Source organism: Asparagus officinalis, chromosome 7 (assembly GCF_001876935.1).
Source record: "Asparagus officinalis chromosome 7, Aspof.V1, whole genome shotgun sequence".
Lineage (NCBI taxonomy): Eukaryota > Viridiplantae > Streptophyta > Magnoliopsida > Asparagales > Asparagaceae > Asparagus > Asparagus officinalis.
In genome coordinates, this window is record NC_033800.1 from 145,841,183 (window position 1) to 145,867,028 (window position 25,846).

At 36.2% G+C, this 25,846-nt stretch overlaps 4 protein-coding genes and 1 non-coding gene across 8 annotated transcripts in view; 2 read left to right on the forward strand and 3 right to left on the reverse strand.

Moving 5' to 3' along the window:
- The window catches only part of LOC109848629 (proteasome subunit alpha type-5), a 5,171-nt gene extending 1,179 nt beyond the window's left edge, over window positions 1–3,992 (forward strand). The window contains exons 4-10 of one of the 3 annotated variants that reach the window (XM_020418240.1): window positions 1,162–1,207; window positions 1,348–1,415; window positions 1,502–1,603; window positions 2,259–2,317; window positions 3,330–3,432; window positions 3,532–3,597; window positions 3,677–3,992. In XM_020418240.1, coding sequence (XP_020273829.1) covers window positions 1,162–1,207; window positions 1,348–1,415; window positions 1,502–1,603; window positions 2,259–2,317; window positions 3,330–3,432; window positions 3,532–3,597; window positions 3,677–3,769 — 537 coding nt within the window. In that variant the 3' untranslated portion in view covers window positions 3,770–3,992. Of the gene's footprint in view, window positions 1–1,161; window positions 1,208–1,311; window positions 1,416–1,501; window positions 1,604–2,258; window positions 2,318–3,329; window positions 3,433–3,531; window positions 3,598–3,676 lie in introns of all 3 variants that reach the window. The other 2 variants (XM_020418238.1, XM_020418239.1) reach the window with 2 other exon arrangements.
- On the reverse strand, window positions 4,071–6,220 carry LOC109848630 (putative pectinesterase/pectinesterase inhibitor 45). The gene is made up of 3 exons (XM_020418241.1): window positions 5,379–6,220; window positions 4,918–5,078; window positions 4,071–4,785 (listed from the first exon to the last, which is right to left on the reverse strand). Exons 1-3 carry the CDS (start codon window positions 6,065–6,067, stop codon window positions 4,094–4,096), a joined length of 1,542 nt encoding a protein of 513 aa, XP_020273830.1. The 5' UTR covers window positions 6,068–6,220; the 3' UTR covers window positions 4,071–4,093.
- TRNAH-GUG lies at window positions 4,778–4,849 on the reverse strand. The gene has a single exon. It is a non-coding gene; the product is annotated as a tRNA-His (tRNA).
- LOC109848857 (pumilio homolog 23) lies at window positions 11,922–19,281 on the forward strand. 2 transcript variants are annotated; one of them, XM_020418566.1, is made up of 11 exons: window positions 11,922–12,257; window positions 13,453–13,511; window positions 14,249–14,612; window positions 14,699–15,004; window positions 15,111–15,278; window positions 15,942–16,085; window positions 16,728–16,847; window positions 17,478–17,657; window positions 17,942–18,090; window positions 18,255–18,437; window positions 18,526–19,281. In XM_020418566.1, exons 1-11 carry the CDS (start codon window positions 12,111–12,113, stop codon window positions 19,061–19,063), a joined length of 2,358 nt encoding a protein of 785 aa, XP_020274155.1. In that variant the 5' UTR covers window positions 11,922–12,110; the 3' UTR covers window positions 19,064–19,281. The 2 variants fall into 2 exon arrangements, with proteins under 2 accessions (XP_020274155.1, XP_020274156.1); XM_020418567.1 differs by lacking the exons at window positions 13,453–13,511; window positions 14,249–14,612 and adding an exon at window positions 13,054–13,417 and having other exon boundaries at window positions 11,924–12,316.
- LOC109847923 (uncharacterized mitochondrial protein AtMg00820-like) lies at window positions 21,435–21,782 on the reverse strand. Its single transcript, XM_020417154.1, has one exon. It carries the CDS (start codon window positions 21,780–21,782, stop codon window positions 21,435–21,437), a length of 348 nt encoding a protein of 115 aa, XP_020272743.1.

Genomic DNA, 25,846 nt, shown 5'->3' on the forward strand with positions numbered 1-25,846 from the left:
GTTCTGCTTCCTTTTCCTGCCCGATTAGTACAAGGAACAATTTGAGTACCTACTAATATTTGTAAATACGGGCGTGCTCCGTTCAGCTACTATTCGTTGTTGTTCTAAATTAACTTAATTGCTAGCATGGATTAATAACCAAAGATGATAGCGGCGCTAGATAGTATATATTGCAATAAAATAGAACTTCAATGTATGATTTTTCTAAGGGAATATTTTAAGAGTCATTTTTCCCCTTTTTTGCCAATTCAAATCACAAACCATGGCATCACATCATTCTTTTGAGAACATGCACAAGAGTAACCTATGTTATGTATGTACTTCTATCAAGAAGACGTTCTTCTGTTGACACCTATCATACTAGTCACGGACGCTTCTTGAAGATACACGTACATTTATTCTGACTTGTACCCGATCGTATGATTTATGTTTTAATAAACACTGTTACACTTGTTATACATTTTGTGGATGTAAATCATACACTTAACATCCACTTCCTATTGGTATTTGTCCATTGTTTAAATGGTTATTTGAATGGTATTGTCAACTTCCATTTATTTTCTCATATAATTTAAACACAGTCACACCAACAATTCATATTCATTGTAGAAACCAGCTGTCAAGATATTGAGTTAAGCCATTTACTTCTACTTTTACTTCATATCTGAAGACAAATTACATCTTTTATATCCTTTTAAGAAAATAACACTACTTTAAAAAATTGAATTTGGTTTGTTGGCAGTCTCTTCACAGGAGCTGGTGATCTTATCATTTCAAGCTAACAGATGCATGAAAGATGTGCTCCATAAAGACTAACTCATGGAATCTTTTGTAGTTCATATGAGCTCTTGTACTACTCAATAGAATATGTAGTTGGATTCATTTCTGTGCGTAATGCATATACCCAGCAGTTAATTGTATCCTATTTATACGATGTAGGATACGAACATATAAGTTAATCCTTGCCTTCTTCAAAGTTTCTTGTCTGAATCCTGATTCAAATAATAATCTCTGGTCCAGGCTCCAGTTTAGCTAATAGTTTACATGTGTGACATTTCAGGATTATTCTTCATTTCTTACCATCTGCTTATGACTGTTCTGCTTTGTTATATTTGGTTGGAAACTCCTGGAGTCTTAATTAACTCTACCTCTATTTTCTAGGAACCGAGCAGTGTAGAGAAAATAATGGAAATTGATGAGCACATAGGCTGTGTCTACCTCTATTTTCTAGGAACCGAGCAGTGTAGAGAAAATAATGGAAATTGATGAGCACATAGGCTGTGCTATGAGCGGATTGATTGCTGATGCGCGGTGTAGAGAAAATAATGGAAATTGATGAGCACATAGGCTGTGCTATGAGCGGATTGATTGCTGATGCGCGGACTCTGGTTGAGCATTCTCGCGTTGAAACTCAGGTGCTATTATATTTTTCAAGAAAATTCCATGTGTGCAATTATCCTTGTATGTCTTAGTTTCTGACGTTAAAATCGTATCTTATCAGAATCACAGGTTTTCATATGGCGAACCTATGACGGTTGAGTCAACCACACAGGCTATATGTGATCTTGCTCTTCGATTTGGTGAAGGAGATGAAGAATCTATGGTAAGCATTGCTATTATTCAAACATCATCTTTATTTGTCTTCTGCAGTGAGATGGACTGTTTCTCACCATTCTTAACCATCTTCTTTTTAGCATGCAACATCTACAACAATTTCCATGAAATGGACTGTTTCTCACCATTCTTAACCATCTTATTATTAGCATGCAACATCATCTTTTTAGCATACTTCAAAACTTCTCTTATGTCATCACGCAAATGCGCACACTCACAAATACCTATCATCCAACCCCACATGGCCCTCTCCCTGCCCCAGGGGTGGTGGATCCCTTGTTGCTGTTTCACCTTATGTATGCTGGTTCTTGTTTGTCAACATAATTGAGTGAATGAATGTGTGGGGATATTTGAATTTAGTGATTGTTCTTTTTGTAAACCATCATGTTCTATTTCTTCAGAAGTTGTCAAAATTTTAGTTATATTGCATAGCTTTACTTCACAGTGTTCTTCTAGAGCTTTCTCAACTTTCAGATCTTGTTCCATAATGGCCCCATTTTAACTGTTACAAATATAACATGCATTTAAGTTCTAGTCTCTACCCTTCTATGTAGTTTTCTCATTTTATTATATTAGTTACTTGTAATATTGAATTATCAATGCTCTTATCAAATCCTTTCCATCTATTATGATCTTTTCTACAGTCTCGACCTTTTGGGGTATCACTTTTGATAGCTGGGCATGATGAGAATGGACCGAGCCTGTAAGTACTTTCCTCCCTCTACCTCCCTCTTATACTTTCTCATGAATCCTTTATTCGAGTTTAAGCTACTACTATAATTTTTGGTTGCTACATGAACCCAACTCCAGTTAGTTGGTAAGAGTCATGAGTTTTAAATTGTAAGTTTTATATGAAGATTAGTATAGCAGATCTGCTATGACCTCTAGTAGCAAGCCATATATGCATTTATTTAGTGGACTAAGCAAATGCTATACTTGGGAGTAAATTTTTTGTTTGAATTATCAGTTGAAAAGTTGCGCATGTTCGATAAGGAGTAGAAAAGTTACTCGCACTTTAAATTGTATGTCGGATAGTTTACTTATATAATGTTGTACCTTGGACTATTCTTACGCTGGAACTACAGTTTATTGTTTTTACTTTCACCGACGGAGTGAACTATCACTTTACATAGTGGGAAAATAATTTTTCTATTATTTGTTGCTAAGACTATATGAATAAACATAAATGCCCTTACATGTTTGTAAATGAACAAAGTCAACTACTTGTATTTCCAATGCATCCAAATCCGACAAGGCGATGATTGAAAATTCTGACATGGTATGTTACTATTGATAGTTGAATTTTCCGTAGTACCCACAAAATTTTCCTAGGTACTCAATTAGCGATATGACATTTAAATCAATCATCCGCTGGGACTTTTGTTTTTCCATTTAACAAGAAAATTTTCACCTCTCTTATCATCCTCTTGAGTACCTTAGGGAGTCATGTCACGTGTCCAGTCTTTCAGATATAAGGCTACGAAGTGTTTTTAAAACAAACACTCCTCTATAGCTCGACCCCGTATATGATGCTGTGCATTCATTCTCCTTTTGATTGACCTTACCTTTACATTGTAACTTGGGTTGGGGGGTTCTAAACCATCATACCCCTTTTTGAAACTGACTATGAAATATATTATGACAGGGTGAAGTATCTTTAGTTAATTACTGGTTCATATTTATCTACAGTATTGCTGATTCCAAATGCTTTGCAGGTATTACACAGACCCATCAGGTACTTTCTGGCAATGTAATGCGAAAGCAATAGGCTCAGGTTCCGAAGGTGCTGATAGCTCTCTCCAGGAGCAATACAACAAGGTATACGCCATAAATCCTCAATTATACTGAAACCTGTTTCCATTCTTTCGCCATAATTTTGTGTTTGAGAGCATTGTTAATTTGCTGTCTCCTTTACAGGAGTTAACCCTTCAAGAAGCTGAAACGATAGCTCTTTCCATCTTGAAGCAAGTGATGGAGGAAAAGGTACCAGATATCATCGTCATCAAAATGTCACCTTTTTTACATTCTGATTCTGATAACATTTCCTTTTAATTTTGATCAGGTGACGCCGAACAATGTTGACATTGCAAAAGTTGCTCCGAATTATCATCTCTATTCTCCTGCTGAGGTCGAAGCTGTCATTGGTCGCCTCTAAGCGACTGCCAGCATCACTCTGGTTTTCTCTTCAATATTTTCACTTGAAAACTTCTCTGCTTCCAACATTTTCTTTCGCGAACTTTCATTTTCTTAATTTGCCTTCTGGCGGTTGCGGAATTCAGGGAAATGAGCAGACTCTTGTACTTCTTGCCCACTGACTTTTAAGAAATTATCTGTTCATGAACTTTGTGGCAATTCATCAAGTGTCGGTACTGGGTTTTCGTCAATTCGTCGATAGAATCATTTTTAACTTGTTACAGATTATTTACAAATGTGTAAAACTAGAAAAATATGCATTGCGAGTTAAATTACATTCTATTGATCAATCGTACAGCCTCAATCTAATGGGCACGCTAACCCCGGCCCCGGTCTTTTTAACCCAATCCCCAGCCTGTATAAAATTCCCTGCAGCGAAAAGCTCCGCATCCTCTTTCTCAATAACCCTAACCCCAGCCCACTTAACCCTGCCCTTAACCTCACCCCCAGCCCCAGAATTCTTATACTCGGAATAAGACAAGGTCTTAAGTGCAAACTCCCCCTCCCAAGGCGTGTACCCTTCTGGACTAATCACCTCCCCAATCTCACTCTCCATGATCACAATCCTCGAGTTCTCCTTCCACGGCCGGCCGAGATACGACCGGACGTTTTTAACCACCGGTTTTAAACTCGGGTCGGGCAAAATTTTGCAGCGGTGGAGAACAAACCCGGTGTTTTCGTGACGGTCGATGCGACCCTGAGCGGTGACAATGTTTTGTTGGTTGTCTAGAGGGCGCCGGACGAGGAGGAGGCAGTTTTGGAAGACGGCGGAGGCGTCGCCGAAGATGAAGTCGACCGTGCCGGAGATCACGCAGCCGCGGTAGAACTGGCGGTGGGTTTGGGCGTAGAGGGTGTCCTGGAAGCCTTCCATGTTGCAGTTGAGGAAGACGGAGCGGGAAATTGTGATAGGGGATAGAATTCCGTAGTTAATGCGGGGTCTACCTAAAATTTTACAATAAAAGATAATAAATGTGGCTGCTGGGATTCGAGCCCAGGTCTCTACGGCCACAACGTAGAATTCTAACCACTAAACTACAGCCACTTTATTGCTGATGGCTCGCATAAGCATAATGAAATAAAGAAAATATTAATTGGAGTATAGACGCTTACCAAAAGTTGCGGTCTGAAAAGTTCTGGTGCCGTCAACAAAGTTCTTCGTCCCCGTGATTATTGTCTTCGCAGGATCGTCTCCGTAGATGGTTACATTCTCCATATTTCTTTCGACGACCACCGTCTCATCGTAAACTCCTGGCTTCACGTAGATCACATACCTAAATAATTTGAAATAGTTAGATGCATATACGTACATCTGTAAAAGTATAAATCATGAGTTTATAGATTATAGGTACATGGCTGACCATTGAGTTTGATCGATGGTGCCCCTTTAGTCTGAAGGCAAGTTATCGATTGTTTGGTTTATGGGTTAGGATTATGATCACAATGGCGATTTAGTCTGTAATCTTTGTTGTAATTAACCCTAAATCTTAAGTCTAAATTCTAATCATAGCTAACATCCAACAAAAACACACAAAACTTCAAATATGCACAAAGTGAGATGCAGGCGTACGTACCTTCCTTTATATTTCTTCGGCATGTTCTCAAGCGCAGCCGATATACTCTTGAACTGCCCACTCCCATCCTTGGCAACGGTTACATTAGCCTTCAACTTAACCTCATACTTCCCTTCTTTAACCATCCTCCGATCACCATCTGGGACCCACTCCGGCAACTCCTCCTCCGCTTCCGCCTCCTCCTCCTCCTCCTCCAGCAACCTCCTCCCGATCACCCCATCCCCGCTCAACATCCCCAAATACTTTGCCGCGTCCCCCACGATCGCCAACGCGTTGCTCGTCATCTCCCTCGCCTGCTTCATCGCCTCCTCCATCTTCGCCTTCAGCTCTCCTTTTGGGAACCCGTCCACGCACGTCTGCTGGTATGCCATCACGGCGCTCAGCCACGTCCGTATGTTATCCGCCTGTTCTGGTATCTGGTCCACCCCTCTGTCGACGATTGTGTTCAGCGACGCATGCAGCTCGTCTTTCGAGCTGTTGAACAACTCGCGGCAGTCTTCCATCGCGCCGGAAATCTGGGCGTCGGTGGTCTTGATTTGCTGTGTTCTGTTGAACGCCGCACCGATCGCATCGAAGATGACAGAGATCGCGGCCTTGACGAGTTCTTTCGGGTCGGGGTCATTGGACTTGACGGCTTTTGAGAGGCTTTTTTGGCAGGTGGATTTGTAGTCGGTTGTCGTGCAGATCATCTCGATGGATTTGGAGGAGGTTTGGACAGCGTCGGAGGAGGGGGTGTCAGAGGATTTGGAGGAGGTGTGGACCGGTGGCGACGACTGCGGCGACGAGGGAGGACAAGGGAGGACGGAGGAGGAGCCACCGATGATTAGATTCTTACGAGCGGCGGCGGCCGACGCCGTCATTTTTCTTGGTTGGTGTTTTCTTTTTTTGATTTCCTCCTATGCGCTTCCCTAGGTTTTTTTTAACGGTGATTGAAAACTTGAGGTTGGAAGGGTAGACAGGAGGGGAACAGCGCTTGTATTTCGTTTTTGGAAAAGTTAGTTACAACGGTTGGTGGTCCTCATTTAGCGCCAAAAATTTTCTATTGTTCTTAAGAAAAGATATGAAAGATTCTCATAAAGAAAACTAATTTTTACAAAGAAAGAAGTACAAATAGATAGGCCCGTCCAAAAGGACCAGAAAATCGGGCCCGACCCCGGGTCTGAGCTGAGCAAGTCCGGCACCGGGTCGGCCTGATTTTTTATTTTTTTTACAAATACATAAAATCATAGAAATTAAAACGATAAAAATTTTTTTTATTAATAATCAGTTAATCATATGAAAAACCATAATTTAACAATTAACTAAAAATCTCTACATATGAAAAAAAAAAGAATTTAACAATTAACTCTAAATCTCTACATATGAAAACGATCGGGCCGACCCAGTCATTTACATTTTTTTCCTTTTTTTGGTAAAAAAAATGCTAATAATTAGATTAATCTTATTATATTTATATAAGTATGTATTAGTATATACTTACAAATTATTATATAACTATATATAATATCTTATATAGTATTGTTTTATATTATATTGTTATATCTTAGAATCTATACTATGCTAAGAGAGAGAGAGAGAGTGTGTATATATATACAACTATATATTATATGTAAAATGTATTGTATATACATAATATACTTATAAGTTATAACTTGAGAGAGAGAGAGAGTCACATAAATATATATTATGATCCTAGACGGAATTTGAGTGTGTATATATAAGTTTTAGCGTGACAATGCAATGTTTTGATCTTTGATTTGGGGTAAATTTCTTGTTATTGTGATTTTAAGTTAAGGAGCGCACTTTTTTAACTTAGACTCTGGATATTTGAGTGGGATGTTAACTGAATTATGGAATTAGATTTATGTCCTCTTATAATCGTGCGCCATTTTCTTAAGTTTTTATTTTTAGCACAATTTTTCTGAAGAGGCCTAAAAATTAATTATGTACATTATTTTTGATATTTACAAAATAGCATCGGTTGTGTGGGAGGATGAAGAACATAATTTTCCTCATTAAGGGAGTGGAGTTGGAGTTTTGTGAAATAAAATTGTTTCGTGAACAAGCAATTTGGAAACCAACTGAAAAATAAATTATGCGTCAACTACAAATGATGGTTGATTACAAATGGCAAAACATGTTTACCCATTTATGGTCTAAAATGGGCAAAACATACCCCAAAAGTATTATATACATAGCTACTATAGTTTGCAAAAACCCGTCAATTTAGAAAATATTAAATGGGCCATAAATGGGTAAATGAGCAAAACGTGCCCACCCATTTAATATCCAAACCCACCCATTTAACACCCCTAAATTTCTCATAAAGAAAACTAATATTTAGAAAGAAAACTAATCATACTCCCTTTAAAAGCACGAGTTCGGAAAATCTTTTTTAGACAAATATACCCTTTTATAGTTTGAACTATCTTATCTATAATCAAATTATAATTTTCAATGGTCAATATTACTCTTCACTATTTTGAATATTTTATTTATATCTTAATCTATCCTAATCATAATCATATCTTATCCTAATCTTATGTGAACCATGTTTAGCTTAACAATTTAAAAAAACTAATATTAATAAAATATATAAAACATAAAAATGATATTAGTTTGTTGAGATAAAAAAATTATAAGTAGATAACATATTATAATACATGAAGTATTACAAAAAAACCATAAAAAGTTTTAAAATTGCAGAAAAGACCCTGAAAAGTTTAAAATTATAAAACTCATCCAAATGTCTCAAAACTTAAAATAAAAAACATGAAATTAAAAATTTAACATCAGTTTGCAAAGAATTTAAAAACATGAAATTAAAAATTTAACATCAGTTTGCAAAGAATTTAAAATTTACAGTTAACACCTCAATGTCTCCAAAATTATAGAAACACCCTCAAAAGTTAAAATTACAGACAAACACATTAAAATTCTAAAATTTTAAAACTTACAAACAACACAGATGAATTCAAGAGATTACCATGATACACCTAAAATTTTTGATATTTAAATTTAATTTTTTTAATTAACACCCTCAATATCTCAAAATTTATAGAACACCTTCAAAAGTTTAAATTATAAAAAACCACCCTAAAATTCTAAAATTTGTAAATAAAATAAGATGAATTCAAGATATTACTCTTAGACACCTAAAAATTAAAATTTGTCAAAATTGACCTCAAAATTTTTAAAAAACTCCTTCAAAATTTAAAAATCGTAAAAAAAAACTAAATTTTCAAAATTTTTAACTAGCACACATCAAATTCGTCGATTGGTAGACCGCTGAAATTTAATATTTTTCAAAATTAATCTATAGTTTTAATAATTGCAAAAGACACCCTCAAAATTTTAGAGTTACAAGAAATATACTAACATTTAAAAAATTACCACCAACACATGAAACACAGAATTTACAACTACCAAACTTATAAGTAAATTTTTTTAAAAACTGTTTCAAAATTTTAAAAATTATAAATCACACCCTCAAAGTTCAAAACCACAAAAATGGGCTAAAATTTTAAAACTTGGCAAAGAAAAGTGTAATTGTTTGGTATTTTTAATTTAGGGATTTACTATCCATTTTCAGCATCTAAGAATACTCTAAGTTGATACTGGTAAACAAAAACAATAAGAATTGATTAAAAACATCCGTTTAATGGATCCAATTTTTAAAAATATTATAGATTAAAAATTATCGGCACTATATAAATTAAAGTAATTTCATATAATTTTAGTAATAAGTTGGGGTAGCCAAAATACATTCGTAACATTAATTGATAGATGTTTAAATCCATAGAAATGATAAAACACTATAATATTATACCTTAGCATTAATTGATTTTAATTTAGAAACTTTAATCTTTGACGTTAATAATATTTATAGGGTAAAAGAATACAAGGAATTACATATGGAGAAACTATTAGAATATTTAGAGATAACTTTAAAAGAATTGAGTTATTTCCATTGCAAATGGGAAAGTGATGGAAATAAATCTAAAATTCAGAAAACGTCAATGAATCACTTGAATTGACATTAACATAAGACATATCTATTAATGAAGCACTGAATGAGTTACATTAAAAAAAAATTAATAACTTTATCCTAATCAAAGAAAAAATCTCCATGGAAGACATAAGAGAAATTGGTAATGAATAATGCAGGTATTTAGTTTAGATCTTTATGGAAAATGACAGGAATAGAGCAAAGGTAATATTATTGAAATAACAGAAATTCTTATTGGATGCACATTAGAAGAATTCATTTTAGAGGAAAATAAAGAGATAGCTTCTTATTTATTTAAGTAATAAATTAGGAACACAAATAATTTTATATATATGAAATTAATATTTATTCTCATTGAAATAGAAAAAAAATCAAAGTCTATATTTTTAGCAGTTTGTGTTAAACGTCATAAGTACATTTGACTTCTTTGTAAAGTTAAATGAGATGATAAAAAATTAACGAGCCCATGAAAGATAATAGCATAAAAAAAATACAAAATTAGCCTGATGTCACAATTGATGTAGATGATGAAGACAATACTCTAGAATTGTCCGAGAAATGATAAATGATAAACCTGAAGAAGGATTGATCTTAACTCAATAAAAAATAAAATAGAAGAAATAAAAACAATATTTTATGAATATTTTATAGAATAATTTAATTATTTTGAGTGAAATTAGGAATCTTTAGAAGGGAGTTTCATGAAATTTTTTCAGTACTTTTATATTCTTATGTGGATGTTTTTATCATATAAAAGTATACTAGAGTTAGCATTAATCTTTAATTTATATTTTTTTATGAAGTCTATCAATGCTTAGGAATAAACTTCATATTCTCTTTTGCATCGTTTTAACATACTTTAAATCAATCATTTTGCTATATTAGTTTTAAATATTTCACCTTCCTTGTATAACACTATTTTAATATTTTTCACTTTGCAATGCTATACTTTCTCAAATAAAGCTTAGTTTCATATCAGTCAAAAATAATATGAAAATTCAAATTATTTTTATATTATATTTGTTTTTTTGTCAATTCAAATATCAACATGAAAATTTAAATTGGGTGTATCCCATTTAAATAAACATAAAAAAATAATCGGGAAGTAAGAGTTTAAAGAAAAAAAAATGAGCACAAACTGCCAAAAATACTTAATCATGGTATCAAATCACGTGCATTGCACGTGTGTAAAAACTAGTACTTGCAAAGAAGGAAGTAGAAATATAGACGTGAAAACAGCTAGAAAATCGCGAAAGTTCTACTACAATAAAGCGGTGGTTGATTAAAGCGCTCCTCCGAATAACTTCATTAGATATGAGGTGAAAACACACTGCAGGTTATATGCTCTTTTCAACAATTTCCAATGACTGTACTGTTTCATTCCTCCTACTACTAACATAGCATATGTATTTCGACCTTAATTAAGAAAGGTTGAAGATGCCCAAATTACTCGAAACACGGGGTTAGATGTCAAATTAACATCCATGCACCAAAAAACAAATACACTGAATTCACAACGAACGTGCTCTTGGATGAAAGGTTCCGCCTTCTAATGTCCGGCGAGTCGCTGCGACCGAAGCGATGAAGGAGACTACTAAGAGATTAGAGCTGCGGCGGTGTGCTGGCGTTTCTCCATTGAACTAGTCACCTAGTATTGCCTTTGAAGGCGTTTGGGAAGTTAGAGCATCTCCAAGAGTGGTATTAGGTTTTCCCTATATTTGAGGAGCAAATCTCTCATCCTATAAAATAGAGTGTTCTAACAATGCTTCCCAAATGGCTTCCTATCTCATGTCCTACACTAAATACCTGAGAGCGTAGGTAGGGCGGGGGGGGGGGGAGAAGTTGCCCTACATGCTTCCTATGTTGAGATTAAATAGATGGAGTCACTTTGTTATCATTGATTTGGAATACCAAATCCTATTTCCTATATTTAGTCTCCAACATAGGGAGCCTGTTGGAGCAACTTTTTTCCCCTCCTACTTGCTATATTTAGTCTAGGACATGAGATAGGGAGGCTGTTGGAGATGCTTTTACCCCAATCGTTATGTATTTTTCTATGAAAGGGGTCATTTATGGCATTTTCATTGCGAGGTAATAATGGTCTTTTAGGCAAAAAATATTTTGTTGCAGCTGATCATGATAGGAGGGATCAGCGATTCAAGTTATAAATTTTGGGGGCGCGGCAGCGATTTTAATGATTGTGAGGGACTAATTTTGGGATTGGGATCCTCTACTAAGACATAGTGTCTCCTAATATATCTCCTAATGCATCTTCATCTTTTATTTTGTGCATAAGCACAAAATACGAGGATGTACTATGTAATGAAAGGTGGAGATGCATTAGGAGATATTAAGAGGCACTATGTCTTAGTGGAGGATCCCAATCCCTAATTTTGGAGCAAGGAGCGATTCAACTGATTTGAGGGACTAGTTTCCAAAATGTTAAAGATGTAAGGGACCAATACGGAAATAACCCTTATAATTCTTTCTATTTCGTTCGATCGGGCCAACCCTATACCGCCAACGCAAATTAGGGCTTTAGACGTAGGGGGCAAAAAAAAAAAAAAAAAAAAAAAAAAAAAACCCTCCCCCTCTTTGGTCCCAGCTCTGTAAGCATCAAATTCTTTCTATTTCGTTTTAAATTCTTCGTTTTATTGTTTCCAAGGGCTTTCTTTGCCGATACACGATTCCCTGAAGAGGAGAATTTGTCAAAGAGAAGGAAGATGGATCAGGCTAAAAACCGTAATAAGAAGAGAAGAACCAATTTTGATGAAGAGAATTCATCAAAGCAAGGAAGGGGGAAGAGCAGCAAGGGTAACAGGTTCAATAAGCAGCGTCGAGGTGGAGGCAGGGATCTTGAATCCAAGAAGATGAAATCCCCAACGCCGGCGAAGCCGGGTGATTCGTCGAGGCAACAAATCACTCTCAGGTTTGTGTTCTGATGATTTCCTTGTAGCCAAATGCAGCTAAAGTTTGTAGCTTTGTACTTGTTGAATTGTTTTATTGAAAACATATACAAGTTTAAGTCCAATGTATCTAAAGACTGATAATTTATACACATTGAATTATTTATTACTTTGAGCTTTAAGGATTGTAAATTGTAAGCAAGTAGGACAAGTGTAGCTATCACCATCACATTGAGATTGATTCAAAAGTTCGCGGTTATTCGTCCCCATGGCTTTTGATTCTATGCATCAAATAGGTTAAGCTCGTACACAGTAATTATTTCTATAGGCGTTTGCACTTGATTAGAGTAATGTATGCTGGTGGATAAAAGCCCAGATGCTCTTGAAGCCCACTGATCCCTTGAAGCAACGACTCACACCTAGCTTAGTGTTCTGGTGGTATCCTTAAAGTTTGTGGATTTGTACCTATTGATTTATCATCTTGAGCTCATAAGAGGTTGAAACCATAATAAACTACTTTAGCCCACTGTAGATATGTATGTAACTTTGCAGTCTTACCTATTCAATTATTGCCTTGAATTCATGGAGTGAAATCATAAACTAGTACAACAACTATACCTATTACCATCAAATTGAGGTTGTACAGTTATTTGTCTTCACAACTTTTGGTCTTATCCATCAAATAGTTTAATTCCATAACAAATTCTTTAGGTGAGTGAACAATGAGTAATGTACGCTCGTGGATAAACTAATTGTTCAGGAAAAGGGTTGATCCTGAAACTGCAAAGTACTTCACGGAAATTGCAAGGTTATTTGAAAGCAACGAGGTAGACTTAGAGGAGCGTTCTGCCATTTGTGGGAATGCATTGGAAGAGTCTAGAGGCAAGGAAGTTGAGCTTGCAACAGACATGATTATCAGTCACACTCTTCAGATTCTTGTTGAAGGTTGTGATTTGGAACAACTATGCGCGTTTCTTCGAAGTTGTGCCAAAGATTTTCCATCCATTGCGATGGATAAGTTTGGGTCCCATGTTGCTGAGGCTGCTCTTAGTTCTCTAGCTAAACATCTCCAGGACGAGGGGTCTATTTCTATGATCGAAGACACATTGAACAAATTATGTCAGGTACATAACCAGTGAGTTAACTAATTGTATGGAAGATGAAATCCCCAACGCCGGCGAAGCCGGGTGATTCGTCGAGGCAACAAATCACTCTCAGGTTTGTGTTCTGATGATTTCCTTGTAGCCAAATGCAGCTAAAGTTTGTAGCTTTGTACTTGTTGAATTGTTTTATTGAAAACATATACAAGTTTAAGTCCAATGTATCTAAAGACTGATAATTTATACACATTGAATTATTTATTACTTTGAGCTTTAAGGATTGTAAATTGTAAGCAAGTAGGACAAGTGTAGCTATCACCATCACATTGAGATTGATTCAAAAGTTCGCGGTTATTCGTCCCCATGGCTTTTGATTCTATGCATCAAATAGGTTAAGCTCGTACACAGTAATTATTTCTATAGGCGTTTGCACTTGATTAGAGTAATGTATGCTGGTGGATAAAAGCCCAGATGCTCTTGAAGCCCACTGATCCCTTGAAGCAACGACTCACACCTAGCTTAGTGTTCTGGTGGTATCCTTAAAGTTTGTGGATTTGTACCTATTGATTTATCATCTTGAGCTCATAAGAGGTTGAAACCATAATAAACTACTTTAGCCCACTGTAGATATGTATGTAACTTTGCAGTCTTACCTATTCAATTATTGCCTTGAATTCATGGAGTGAAATCATAAACTAGTACAACAACTATACCTATTACCATCAAATTGAGGTTGTACAGTTATTTGTCTTCACAACTTTTGGTCTTATCCATCAAATAGTTTAATTCCATAACAAATTCTTTAGGTGAGTGAACAATGAGTAATGTACGCTCGTGGATAAACTAATTGTTCAGGAAAAGGGTTGATCCTGAAACTGCAAAGTACTTCACGGAAATTGCAAGGTTATTTGAAAGCAACGAGGTAGACTTAGAGGAGCGTTCTGCCATTTGTGGGAATGCATTGGAAGAGTCTAGAGGCAAGGAAGTTGAGCTTGCAACAGACATGATTATCAGTCACACTCTTCAGATTCTTGTTGAAGGTTGTGATTTGGAACAACTATGCGCGTTTCTTCGAAGTTGTGCCAAAGATTTTCCATCCATTGCGATGGATAAGTTTGGGTCCCATGTTGCTGAGGCTGCTCTTAGTTCTCTAGCTAAACATCTCCAGGACGAGGGGTCTATTTCTATGATCGAAGACACATTGAACAAATTATGTCAGGTACATAACCAGTGAGTTAACTAATTGTATGGTGGTTACTTTGTCTCTTTTCGTGTTTGATAATATGTAAATGTTCTTTATTTCAGATGGTTGTTACTGATACCATCAGAATCATGTGCTGTAGTTATGGATCTCACGTCCTTCGCAGCCTTCTTTGTCTATGTAAGGGTGTTCCTGTAGACATCTCGAAAGAATTTCATGTTACGAAGCCTTCGGCTATTCTGTCAGAGCGATTGAATTTTGCTTCAGCTCAACAAAGTGGACACAATACTGAGAATTTTCAACATTGCTTTACAGCAGTATTTAATTTTCTCGTTAGGGAAATGTTGAAATGTGCCAAAGATGAGATTGCTACTTTAAGAGTGGACAAATATAGTAGTTTCGTTTTACAGGTATACATTTCTTTACTAACTACATGAATCAATGTGGTACAAGACCATTTTGACAAGTTGAACTGTGGTCATATCTTAAATAATTTGCTATTAAATTCATTTGCAGACTATCTTGAAGCTATTAGTGGGCGATGATCGAGAGTTATTGCATGCAATTCTGACTATTATTGGCTGTGAGGAGAACGATACCGCCGAAGGGATGTTCATTGAAGCTGAAAGAAAAAAACACGTTATTGCTTTATTAGAGGATACTTCTTTCAGCCATCTCTTCGAGGTTCCTTCTTCAATTCTCTATTATTGTAGTTACATTCTTATAATTAACATTTTGATAAACTGCTAAGTTTCTGGATACATTCGGTGTTATTACAAGTTTACAACTTCATGGTTAGTGTCTACCTAATTTGTGCTATATTGCATGTAGTACTGGATGATAGAAAATGTTGAACTTAATTTTGAATCAAAATTGGCTAAAATCAGATGATATAATAATCTAGCTGCGATTGTTTTGTATTAGTAGCTTTACTCGTGTTTCTAAGTTTCTTTCCAACTGTCTTTTCTATTTTTTGTAAAACAGTGAAAATTTTACATTTAGGAACCATGAATGAGCTTGTCTTTTCCCAATCTACTGTTAGCTAGCTACTCCAAATGTTCAAAATTTTATGCTTCTTTTGTCAATGCAATAATATATGTATCAGGTCTTCAGAACTGACAATGAATGAATGATGTTGTAAGCTAGCTGAGATTGTTTTTCATAAGTAGCTTATCTTGTATTTCGAAGTTTCTTTAACTGTCTATTTTATATGAAGTCTATGCCAATGCATAAGCAACATTCTCATGTGAAGGAACTTGTTTTCTATTATATCTGTTCAGCTGAACCTGGTTTATACTTCTTGATTTTTTTTCATGGAGGAAATTGCTAAAATTTGGTTACTTACAGGTCGTAATCAAAGTGGCACCAGCTTCTGTGTATGATAAATTTCTCAATGAACTCTTCAAAGGGTCATTATTTGAAATATCATCTCTTCATTGTGGAAATTTTGTGGTGCAAGCATTAGTATCTTCAGCAAAGACGAAAGATGAAGTATGTGGTTTCTTTTGTACTTTTCTCATCACTATTACCTAAAAGCTTTTGTATGGTCAAAAGAGTATTTTAAGTATATCAAACGGTTTTGATCGTTTGGATGCTTCAGTTTTGTCTAGATTTCAGTAAAATGTTAAGCAAATCTACATGCTGAGCATCTCCATGCTACTGAAGGACCTTTACTGATTCTTAGATCCAACTTAACTTCGGTCTTTTTTGTTCAGATTACTGTAGTTGAAACGTTGATATAATATGTAATAATGTGGACTGTAAGCTGTGGCCCTTTAATTATCTTGGGTCTTAGAGTTGACTGAAATTCCCCATGTCAAAACTATGACTCCCTAGTCTTGACCTTTTCTTATGTCTTGTTGAACTCTGGAGGAATGCCCTTTAGTCGCATGAGCTTAAAACATAACCATTAAGGTAATTGTTTTACCTTCTAGGCCTCTCTTTTGGCAAATGCTTAGTTAGAAATTGCCAACATAAACAATGCACTCATTGTTCATGAGCCATGTGCTCCATACCCAATTCCATTTTTTGTGGAAAGGTGTAGATGATTTAGAAATATCTTGAAACTTGAAAAATATCTCTTTGATATTACGATGACAGTACTTTCTCAAACTTGACAAATGCACTTTGCAGGTGGCTTTGATCTGGGAAGAGCTTGGATCAAAGTTAGAGGAATTACTGGAAATTGGGAAGCCAGGAGTTGTTGCTTCTGTTTTAGCTACATGCCAGCGTCTCCAAATCAATATCCATGAGGTTTTCCATACAACTATCTATTGCCAATTTCTATTCTTTTCTTAGTTTCTTGAGTTGCAACTTTGTAATAAGTTTGAAGCTAGTACAGAAGATGATTAATAAAGAAAAAATGAGACACAATAAAGTTGAAGAGTGTGAAAATGAGAATGAAACTGAAATGGAATAAATTTAGTAGGTTGTGTTATTTTGTCGTGACTATGGGTATCTGGTAAGACCTTAAAAATACTGTCTGCATTATCTTGACTGCTAACAATTCTTAGCCTTTCTTGTTGTCATTTGGACCTTGAAAAAAAAGAGTTATGAATACTGGATGGTTCAACACTAGTAACAAAAAATTGGAAATAACAACAAAATCTTTTCTCCCTGTTGCTTTTTTGGCTATGTGAATCCTCTTCTGTACTCTTCATTACATATTAACTACCTAACTCAGACCTCCTCTTAATATCAGATCATGGGACTTATAGTATGGAAAATAAGGCATTAATCACACAAATAGTAGGCTCAGATTCTCAATGACAGTGTCAAAGGATTACCTTTAATATTGGCGAGTTATCCTCTTTTACTAATCTATAGATATATATACACATTAGCTTAACCTTATTTTGTTCTGTCATCTTGTATCTTCTCCAGTGTTGCCAGGCTCTTGCTGCTGCTGTGAGTTCAAAATCAGAATCTACAAGTTGCATTGTTCCCCATTTACTGTTTCTCGAGAGCTACTTCAGACAAAAGTCTCATTGGACGTGGCCCTTTGGTGATAAGATGCACACACTCGGGTGTTTGATGTTACAAACCGTTTTTAGATGTTCAAAAGTATGTCAAAAATCCACAGTGTGTTTTAATCTCTTTTATACATCTTTATGTCATTAATATTTGACTGGATCTGCTTCTCAATAAAAAATCTACTCCATTTCAGCTTGGGCAGTGCATTATAAATAAAAAGTAAAAACATAGAAAAGCATGAATACCATGCAGTTTTCTACTTCCACTTTTGTTTCTGATAAGGGTCACTTTATTTGGACTGTTGAGGATATTAGGAAATTTACAAGTTACTGGATTTTGAAGGGTCTTGGGTATTTTCTTATTTTTCTTGGCAGAAATTTATCCAGTCGTACAGTACAAGCATTTCATCAATGGATATTGACCATATCCTTGAAACTGCCAAAGATGCTGGAGGATGCCGCGTCCTTGAAAGTTTTTTTTGCTCAGAAGCTTCTCCAAAGCATAAATTCGAGGTCATCACCAAGTAAGACATCAATCTAGTCGGACATTTAATGATTCCCTTAAAATCTGATGGATGGAAACTTCATAATCCCGAGCAAGGTTTATCATTCAAAGAATTAAGTTTTATGGTACTGATAATCTGGGATTCATACTAAAATTTCATTCCCTGTTTTCTCTTGTATGAAGATTGCAAGGTAATTTCGCAGAGCTTGCCATGCACCCTTCGAGTTCATTTACAGTTGAGAAGTGCTTCACTGCTAGTGATGTCCCTCTGAAGGAGACTATTGCCTCAGAGTTAGTGGCAGTGCAATCTGATCTCTCAAAGACTAAGCATGGGCCATATCTTTTGAAGAAACTAGATATTGATGGGTAAAGCATATTATCAATTTTCTCGACCTCTCCACATGATTTGCTATGTAATTAAACAGATTTCCCCTCTTCTTTCGTATTTCTATAGATTTGCCAGTCGGCCTGAGCAGTGGAAACGAAGCCAAGCATCAAAAGAAACCATCTACAAAGAGTTTCAGGCTACATTTGGATCCAACTCTCGACATGAAGTACAGTCTGAGCCTTCACAGAAACCTTCAAACAAAAGAAAGAGAAATAATGGGAGAGCTAGTGATAAAACTGATGTTCTTGATGTCTCTAATTCAATATCTTCTCTAGGGTCTGAGTTTCCTGGTCTTGATGTTTCGATGGCCAAAATGGGGCTTATTGCTGATAAACGAGGCATCAAAAGAGAAAGACCATCATCAGATACGGCAACTGCGAAGGATTTTGGTAAGAATACATTTCTCAGAAATGGAAGAAAAACAACTCCATTTGTGAGAAATCCTGGCAAGAGGAAGTCATCAGCAAGTGAGCTTGCTAATCTAGCTGGTAAGCAGAAACTGAGTTCAGGGGATGTCCACAAGCTATTTAAATCAACAGCTCTGAATGCGATAAAACAATCCCAGAAAGTGAAGAAACCTTTTCTCAGGAACCACGGGAAGTGATATTGTAGCAAGTTGTGATTTTTCCCCCCTTAACAATTTGTTTAAATTTAATATTTATGGTGAGTGTAGAATTGATGAGTTAAAGAGGAAAATTTTAGAATTTTAGCAGGAAGATGGTAATTGTTATTTGCCTCTTCAAGTTTTGTAGGCTCTGTTAATGTTATTGTATTTGTATGCTATTTATATTTCAAACAAGTGCATCATTATATTTTACTTTCCGCACACTTGCAATTTCTCAGGCAGTCATTTTCTATACCAATATAATGTAACAATAGATTTTTTTAATGCCAATTCTATAGGTTTTTATGTCAACATCTACTAGATTAATCAGTTCCGATGGGAGGGGGAAAAATGCAAGATTTCAATGTTTTTATACTTCTAATTTTGACATGACTATTCACACCTTTTTAGTTTAATAAATTTATCAACCATGCCGCATGGCTTTCAAAAATTTAGGTACCGTCTGTTTTCCTTCCTAAATCTATATAACAAATCATTAAGGTAATAGTTAGATTTAAGTAACATTTGCAATTTCAATTAATTAAGGGACTAATTTCAAAACATTACGAAAATAGCCCAAATGAAAGGATAATTAGCAGTGAAATACCTTATAGTTTCCCCTAAATTGCACTTATACAACCTCACAGGTTATTGGCAGCACTTACATAACTTGAAGTTCTAAAAATTTGCATTTCAATACCCTCAGTTAAGCAAACACTTGATTTTCATCAAATTTACTGTTAAATATACAATGATTTTGTTGATTTGTGAACCTGGCTTTGATACCACCTGTTGACTTGAGAAGGATGATGGACATTAAGAAATATTTATTATTATTTCTTTAGCGGTACAACACTCAATACTTTCTCTAATACAAATACTCTCTACTACAAACTATTATACTCTTTTACAAACACTTAACATTTCACTTACTCTCTCTCTCTCTCTTCCTCTCTTTATTTCTTCTTCTTCTTCTTCTTCCTCTCTCTCTCTCTCTCTCTCTCTCTCTCTCTCTCTCTCTCTCTGCTACTAAAATGATCTCAAACAAATACTTGGGGGTTATTTATAAAATTGGTTTAGGGGTAGGTAAATATTATTAAGGTTATGTGATTATTATTAGGGATATGTGTTACTGTAGCTAGGTAGGTGGGGGTAGATGAGTGAAGCTGCTGACTTTTATCACTCTCTCTTAGCAGCGACTTTTCTATCCACAAGTCCAAGCTGACTTCGAAATTTTGCAAACTTTAAAGTACTTAGTGCTTTGGTGAATATGTCAGCTATTTGTTCGTTCGTCCGGATTAGCTTCATCACGATCTCCTCCTGAAGATATTTCTCTCGAAGAAAGTGATGATGTACTTCGATGTGCTTCGTCCTAGCATGAAAAACTCGATTATCTACTAATCATATTGCAGACTGATTATCGCAATGTAAAGTTACTGAGAAGTCTGTGGACTGATGTAGATCTCTTATTAACTGAAAAAGTCACGTGCTTTCCTAAGCTGCCATTGTTGCTGATCTGTACTCCACCTCCATAGTTGACAATGACATCGTGGACTGTATTTTACTACACCAAGGTATAGTCGTTGAACCGAGACTAAACACATATCCAATAATAGACCTTTGAGTGTCATGATCTCCAGTATAGTCAACATCACAATAGCCATAGATCTCACATTCTTCTCCTTTCTTATACATGAGACCGTAGTTAATTGTACCTTTGATGTACCTTAAGATCCTTCACATTGCTTCTAAGTGAGGATTCTTTTGTTTCTACATGCATCGTCTTATTATACCATCCGCAAATGAAATAACCGGTCTTGTCATCGTTAGATAGATCAAGCTTTCAACTAGTTGTCGATATGTAGATGGATCTTCCAAATCTTTTCCTTCATGTGCACTCAGTCTCAGATTTGTTTCCATCGTTGTTGAGATTGACTTGCAGTTGAACATCTCATACTAGAGCAACATGTCTTTCGCGTATTTTTCTTGGCAAAGGAAAAGTTCATCCTTCATTCTGTCGACCTCCAATCTGAGGAAATTCTTGAGCTCCCCAAGCTCTTTTATTTGAAACCTGACCAAGAGATTTGTCCTCGTTCTCTGGATTTTCGCTTCATCGTCTCAAGTTAGGATTAAGTCATCCACATAGATTAGCACGATTGCTAGCCTATTACCAGTCTGCTGACAAATAAACTAGAATCTACAGGAGGAAGAGACTATCCACTTTGAATTAAAAACTCATCATTCTTGCCATACAAAGCTGCCAGAGCTTTGCTTCAGTCCGTAGAGAGCTTTCTTTAGTTTGCAAATATATCTTTCCTTCTCCTTGCTCTCAAATCTAATGAGTTGCTCTATGTAAATCTCTCGATCCACCTCACTGTAGAAATGCACTCTTCACATTAATCTGCCAAAGCTTCCAATTTTTGCTGGCTGCTAGAGCTAGAAGAACTCTAACTGTTGTTACCTTGGCAACTGGACTGAATATCTCATCATAATCTAGTCCATACTGTTGAGAGAATCCTCGAGCCACTAAGCGTGCTTTGTATCTCTCAATTGACCCACAAACCCATTTGTAGGAGATATGTTTGACATCTTTAGGCTTTGGCAACAACTCCCAAGTTTGGTTCTGCTGTAGAGCTTGAATTTCTTCCTTCATTGCTCGTCTCCATTCAGCAATTTTGTATGCTTCCTCAAAGCTAGATGACTTCTTCAGATCTTCCATAATGGCAGCATGAGCATACTTAGGATTCAACTTTCTGGGTCTTGTTGATCTTTAAAGTTGTTCAACTGGTCCTTCTTTGATATCCTCTATCTGACTCAGGCGCACTTTTTTTGGTGTTGTCTGATAAACACCAGTCTTCTATGAATTATTCTCCTTTAAAGATGTTGAAGAGCTTGATTATGTCTTCTCTGATTGACTTAAGTCTTCTTCTTGACTTTGCTCCCCTACCTTCTCTTGTAGCCAATCCTCTAGATCTTTAGTATCTGGTAGCACAACTTCTTATGAAGCCCACCAAGATGAATCTATGTTAAATACAATATTTCTTGATGTATACTATCATCCAGTTGTGGGATCATAGAATCTCTATCCTTTTCTTTCACTGTCATACCCCACAAAAATACACCTTACATCCTTTTTTTCAAACTTGCTGTGAAGGTGATCAAGCACGAACACATAACATACGTAACTAAAAACTTTGAAATGACTTATAGTAAGGTTGGTATTCCACAACTTCTAAAATAGTGATATGAGCTTCAATTTTGGTTGTGGTAGCCGATTGATCACGTGCACCACAGTCTTCATACACTCAGCCCAAAATGTCCTGACACGTTCTTGGCATGAAGCGTGCTTTTACAAATTTTGGCGGGATGATGATTCTTTCTTTTGGCTACGCCATTCTGCTGTGGAGTATTTGGGCACGTTGGTTGTCGCTGAATCTTGTGCTGCTTCAGGTAATCGTAAAACTCTTTTGATGTGTATTCTCTCCCGTTGTTTGTGTGTAGGCAATGAATCTTCTTGCCGAGTCTCCTTCGACTTCTTCTTGGACTTGCTTGAATTTGGAGAGTGCTTTAGACTTTTCCTTTAGGAAATAAACCCAGATATATCTTGAGTAATCATCGATTAAGGTGATCATGTACCTTTTTGATTCCTGCTTCACTCGGCCAAATACATCTGAGTGCACGAGCTCCAAAGATCCCTTGCGCTGAATTGTGACTCCTGGTATGGTAATTGATGTGCCTTACCATACTAACAACCTCCACATATGGTCCCTCCTCAAATCGCCAAGTGTGGAAGACCCTTTAACATAGACTTTTCCATCATAATCTTGAGCTTGTGAAGCTCACATAGCCAAATCGAGCATGCCACAGATTAGACGTCTTATTCTTTCTAGCTTTATCTATGTATGCTGATTCCGTTGACATCACATAAGCAGATTTTACATTCCGTCCCCCTATGATAGATTCTCCTGGTGGCTTTAAGTTTTGATAGGCTTTTACATCTTGTGACCCAAATAATACATAGTTTTCAAAAGCTGTTAATTGGAAAACAGATATAATGTTCTTTTTTATACCCAGTACATGGTATACATCTTGTAGTTATATCCAATTCGGGTTGTATCGTGGTGTAAACACAGTCTTTTCTATGTGTATGATAGGTAATCTTAAATTATTTGCTATCACAACTTCTCGGCTACCTTTATACTCCTTCATGTTGTCAAGCTTCCCCTTATCTTTTGTCATATGGTTGGAACAACTAGAATTGACGGTCTAATCTTTATTATAGCTAATTTCTTTCCAATCTAAAACTATTGCAAATGCAGACTCAGATTCTTCTATAATCAAGGTTAGTGCCATACCAGCAACATCGTCTTCGTCGACTGGTACATCTTTAATAATGACTATGAATGCTTGGGTATCTCATTCTTCTTCATCATATTGATATTTACACGATGTTGCAGCATTGCCCTTTGCAGATCTTCTCTTGTAGTGAAAGTCTCTGGCAAAGTGTTTTTTCTTTCCACAGTTGTAGCAGCTACTGTTAGGTCTCCTTGATCAACAATCACCTTGCTCCTCACACTGTTGTGTTCTGTTGGTGTATGGTCGTCCTGGCTGCCTCATTGCACTAGCCTTTTCATACTCTTCTTTCCTCACGCCTCTTAGTTTGTCTCTCTCCTTGCTGCTGAAGAGTGCTTCATCTTTCGCTTTTTATTTAAACGCCGACATTTGTTTGGCTAGGATTTCCTGTGTAGCAAGCAAACTCTCCAACTCTAATAATGTTGGTTGAGTCGGCCATCGTTTGAAGTAGCAACGAGTCCGTGATATTTTGATCTCAAACCGTGGATGATTATTCTCCTCATCCTTGCATCGGACACTTTAGAATATGGATCTAGTTGAGTGATATCTGAACAGAGTGATTTTACTTGCTTGAAGTACTGATTGATTGTCAGATCCTTCTGTTACAAGGTCATCAATTGATTCTCCAGGGGTTGAAGTCGAGCATCGTTCTTCTTCGAGAAGAGTATCACAAGTGCATCACATGCCTCCTTCGGAGTTCTAGCATCTCACATATAGTCTATGATATCTTCTTCTACTATCGTCTTCAGCACATATATAACATTGTCAGCTTTGATGTTCCACTTCTTTAGTGCCTCGTCAGCTTCCCGAGGTGTTATAGTTTCAGCATCCTCGATGACCTCCCAGAGGTCTTATCCTTAAAAATAATACTTTATACACGTGTCCCAGTAGTTATAGTTATTACCGTTGAGTTTCTTAAATATAATAGTTGTACTTGCCAGATCTGCCATCATGATGTGGTACTGTTTTAATATCTCCACGTAAGTTTGGTCCCTAACTAACCAATTTCACAGTGCCGAACTGAGCATGAACTTTGGCCTTCAAGAATGGCGATATGATCATCGTAGGAGAGAGCCGGTTCCTGACCGCCTTGCTTCTATCACGAGCTGTAACTTTTACTATTTTACATGAACAGTAACCATATTTATAAATAGTAACCGTACTCGTGAATAGTGCAGTACTCGTAAATAGTATCTAGTAACTTCAAAGGGTAAATGATAATCTAACTTATTTTTTAATGTGGAGTGGTAGCCATAGAGCATATGATAAACAAATACACGCATCCTAAACCAGGCTTTGATACCACTTGTTGATTTGTGAAGTTGGCTCTGATGCTACTTGTTGATTTGAGAAACGTGGTGGATACTAAAAAATATTTTTTTATTATTTCTTTAGTGGTACAACACTCAATACTTTCTCTAATACAAATACTCTCTCTACGACAAACTAGTACACTCTTTTACGAAGGCTTACTATTTCAATTACTCTCTCTTCCTTTCTTTATTTCTCTCTCTCTCTCTCTCTCTCTCTCTCTCTCTGCTACGGAATGATCTCAAACAAATACTTAGGGGTCTCTCTCTCTCTCTCTCTCTCTCTTTGCTACGGAATGATCTCAAACAAATACTTAGGGGTTATTTATAACATTGGTTTGGGGTAGGTAAATACTATTAGGGTTAGGTGATTACTATTAGGGGTATGTGTTACTATAGCTAAGTAGGTTGGGGGGAAGGGGGAGGGGGTGGAGCGTAGATGAGTGAAGCTGCTGACTTTTATCAGATTCTAGTTTAAATCGATCCTAATTTTGTTGGAAAACAGTATTTGGATAGGTTCGAGTAATGAAAGAGAGTTCCAGTTTCCTTTCTTTGTGCACTTAGGAAAGAGCATTGCTAACTATTTAACAATAAATTTAACAAACTTACAACTTAAAAATTTTTAAAGTTCGCATTTGATTGACACATCAAGATTTTCAAGATAAAATTCTCACATTTGCATGATACAGGGTACTAAAATTCAAACTTTAAAAATTATAGGGTATATAGGCGTAATAAAAAACAAGAAAGGATATATAAACGCAATGTAGGGGAACCTATAAGGTATTATTGCTGTCATGAATTTATTGACCAATTAAGGTGTATAATTATAAGAGGTTTTTATTTTTAGGCCCATTTGTTTACTCCCCTTTATCTTTAAACCTAAGTACTATTACTTGTATCTTTAAGCTCAACTCTTTTTTTTTTATTTATCTTTAAACCCAATGTCTAAAATACAATACTTAACAAACTTGTATTTATACGGAAATAGGGTAAAGTTCCCAAAATACCCCTTTCATTACTGTATAAACTCATCTCTCTCCTCCATTCCCCAGAGAAATCCTACAGCCGCCCAAGCCCTGACTCTCCTACCTCCGACCAGCCAACCACCGCTCGCCAC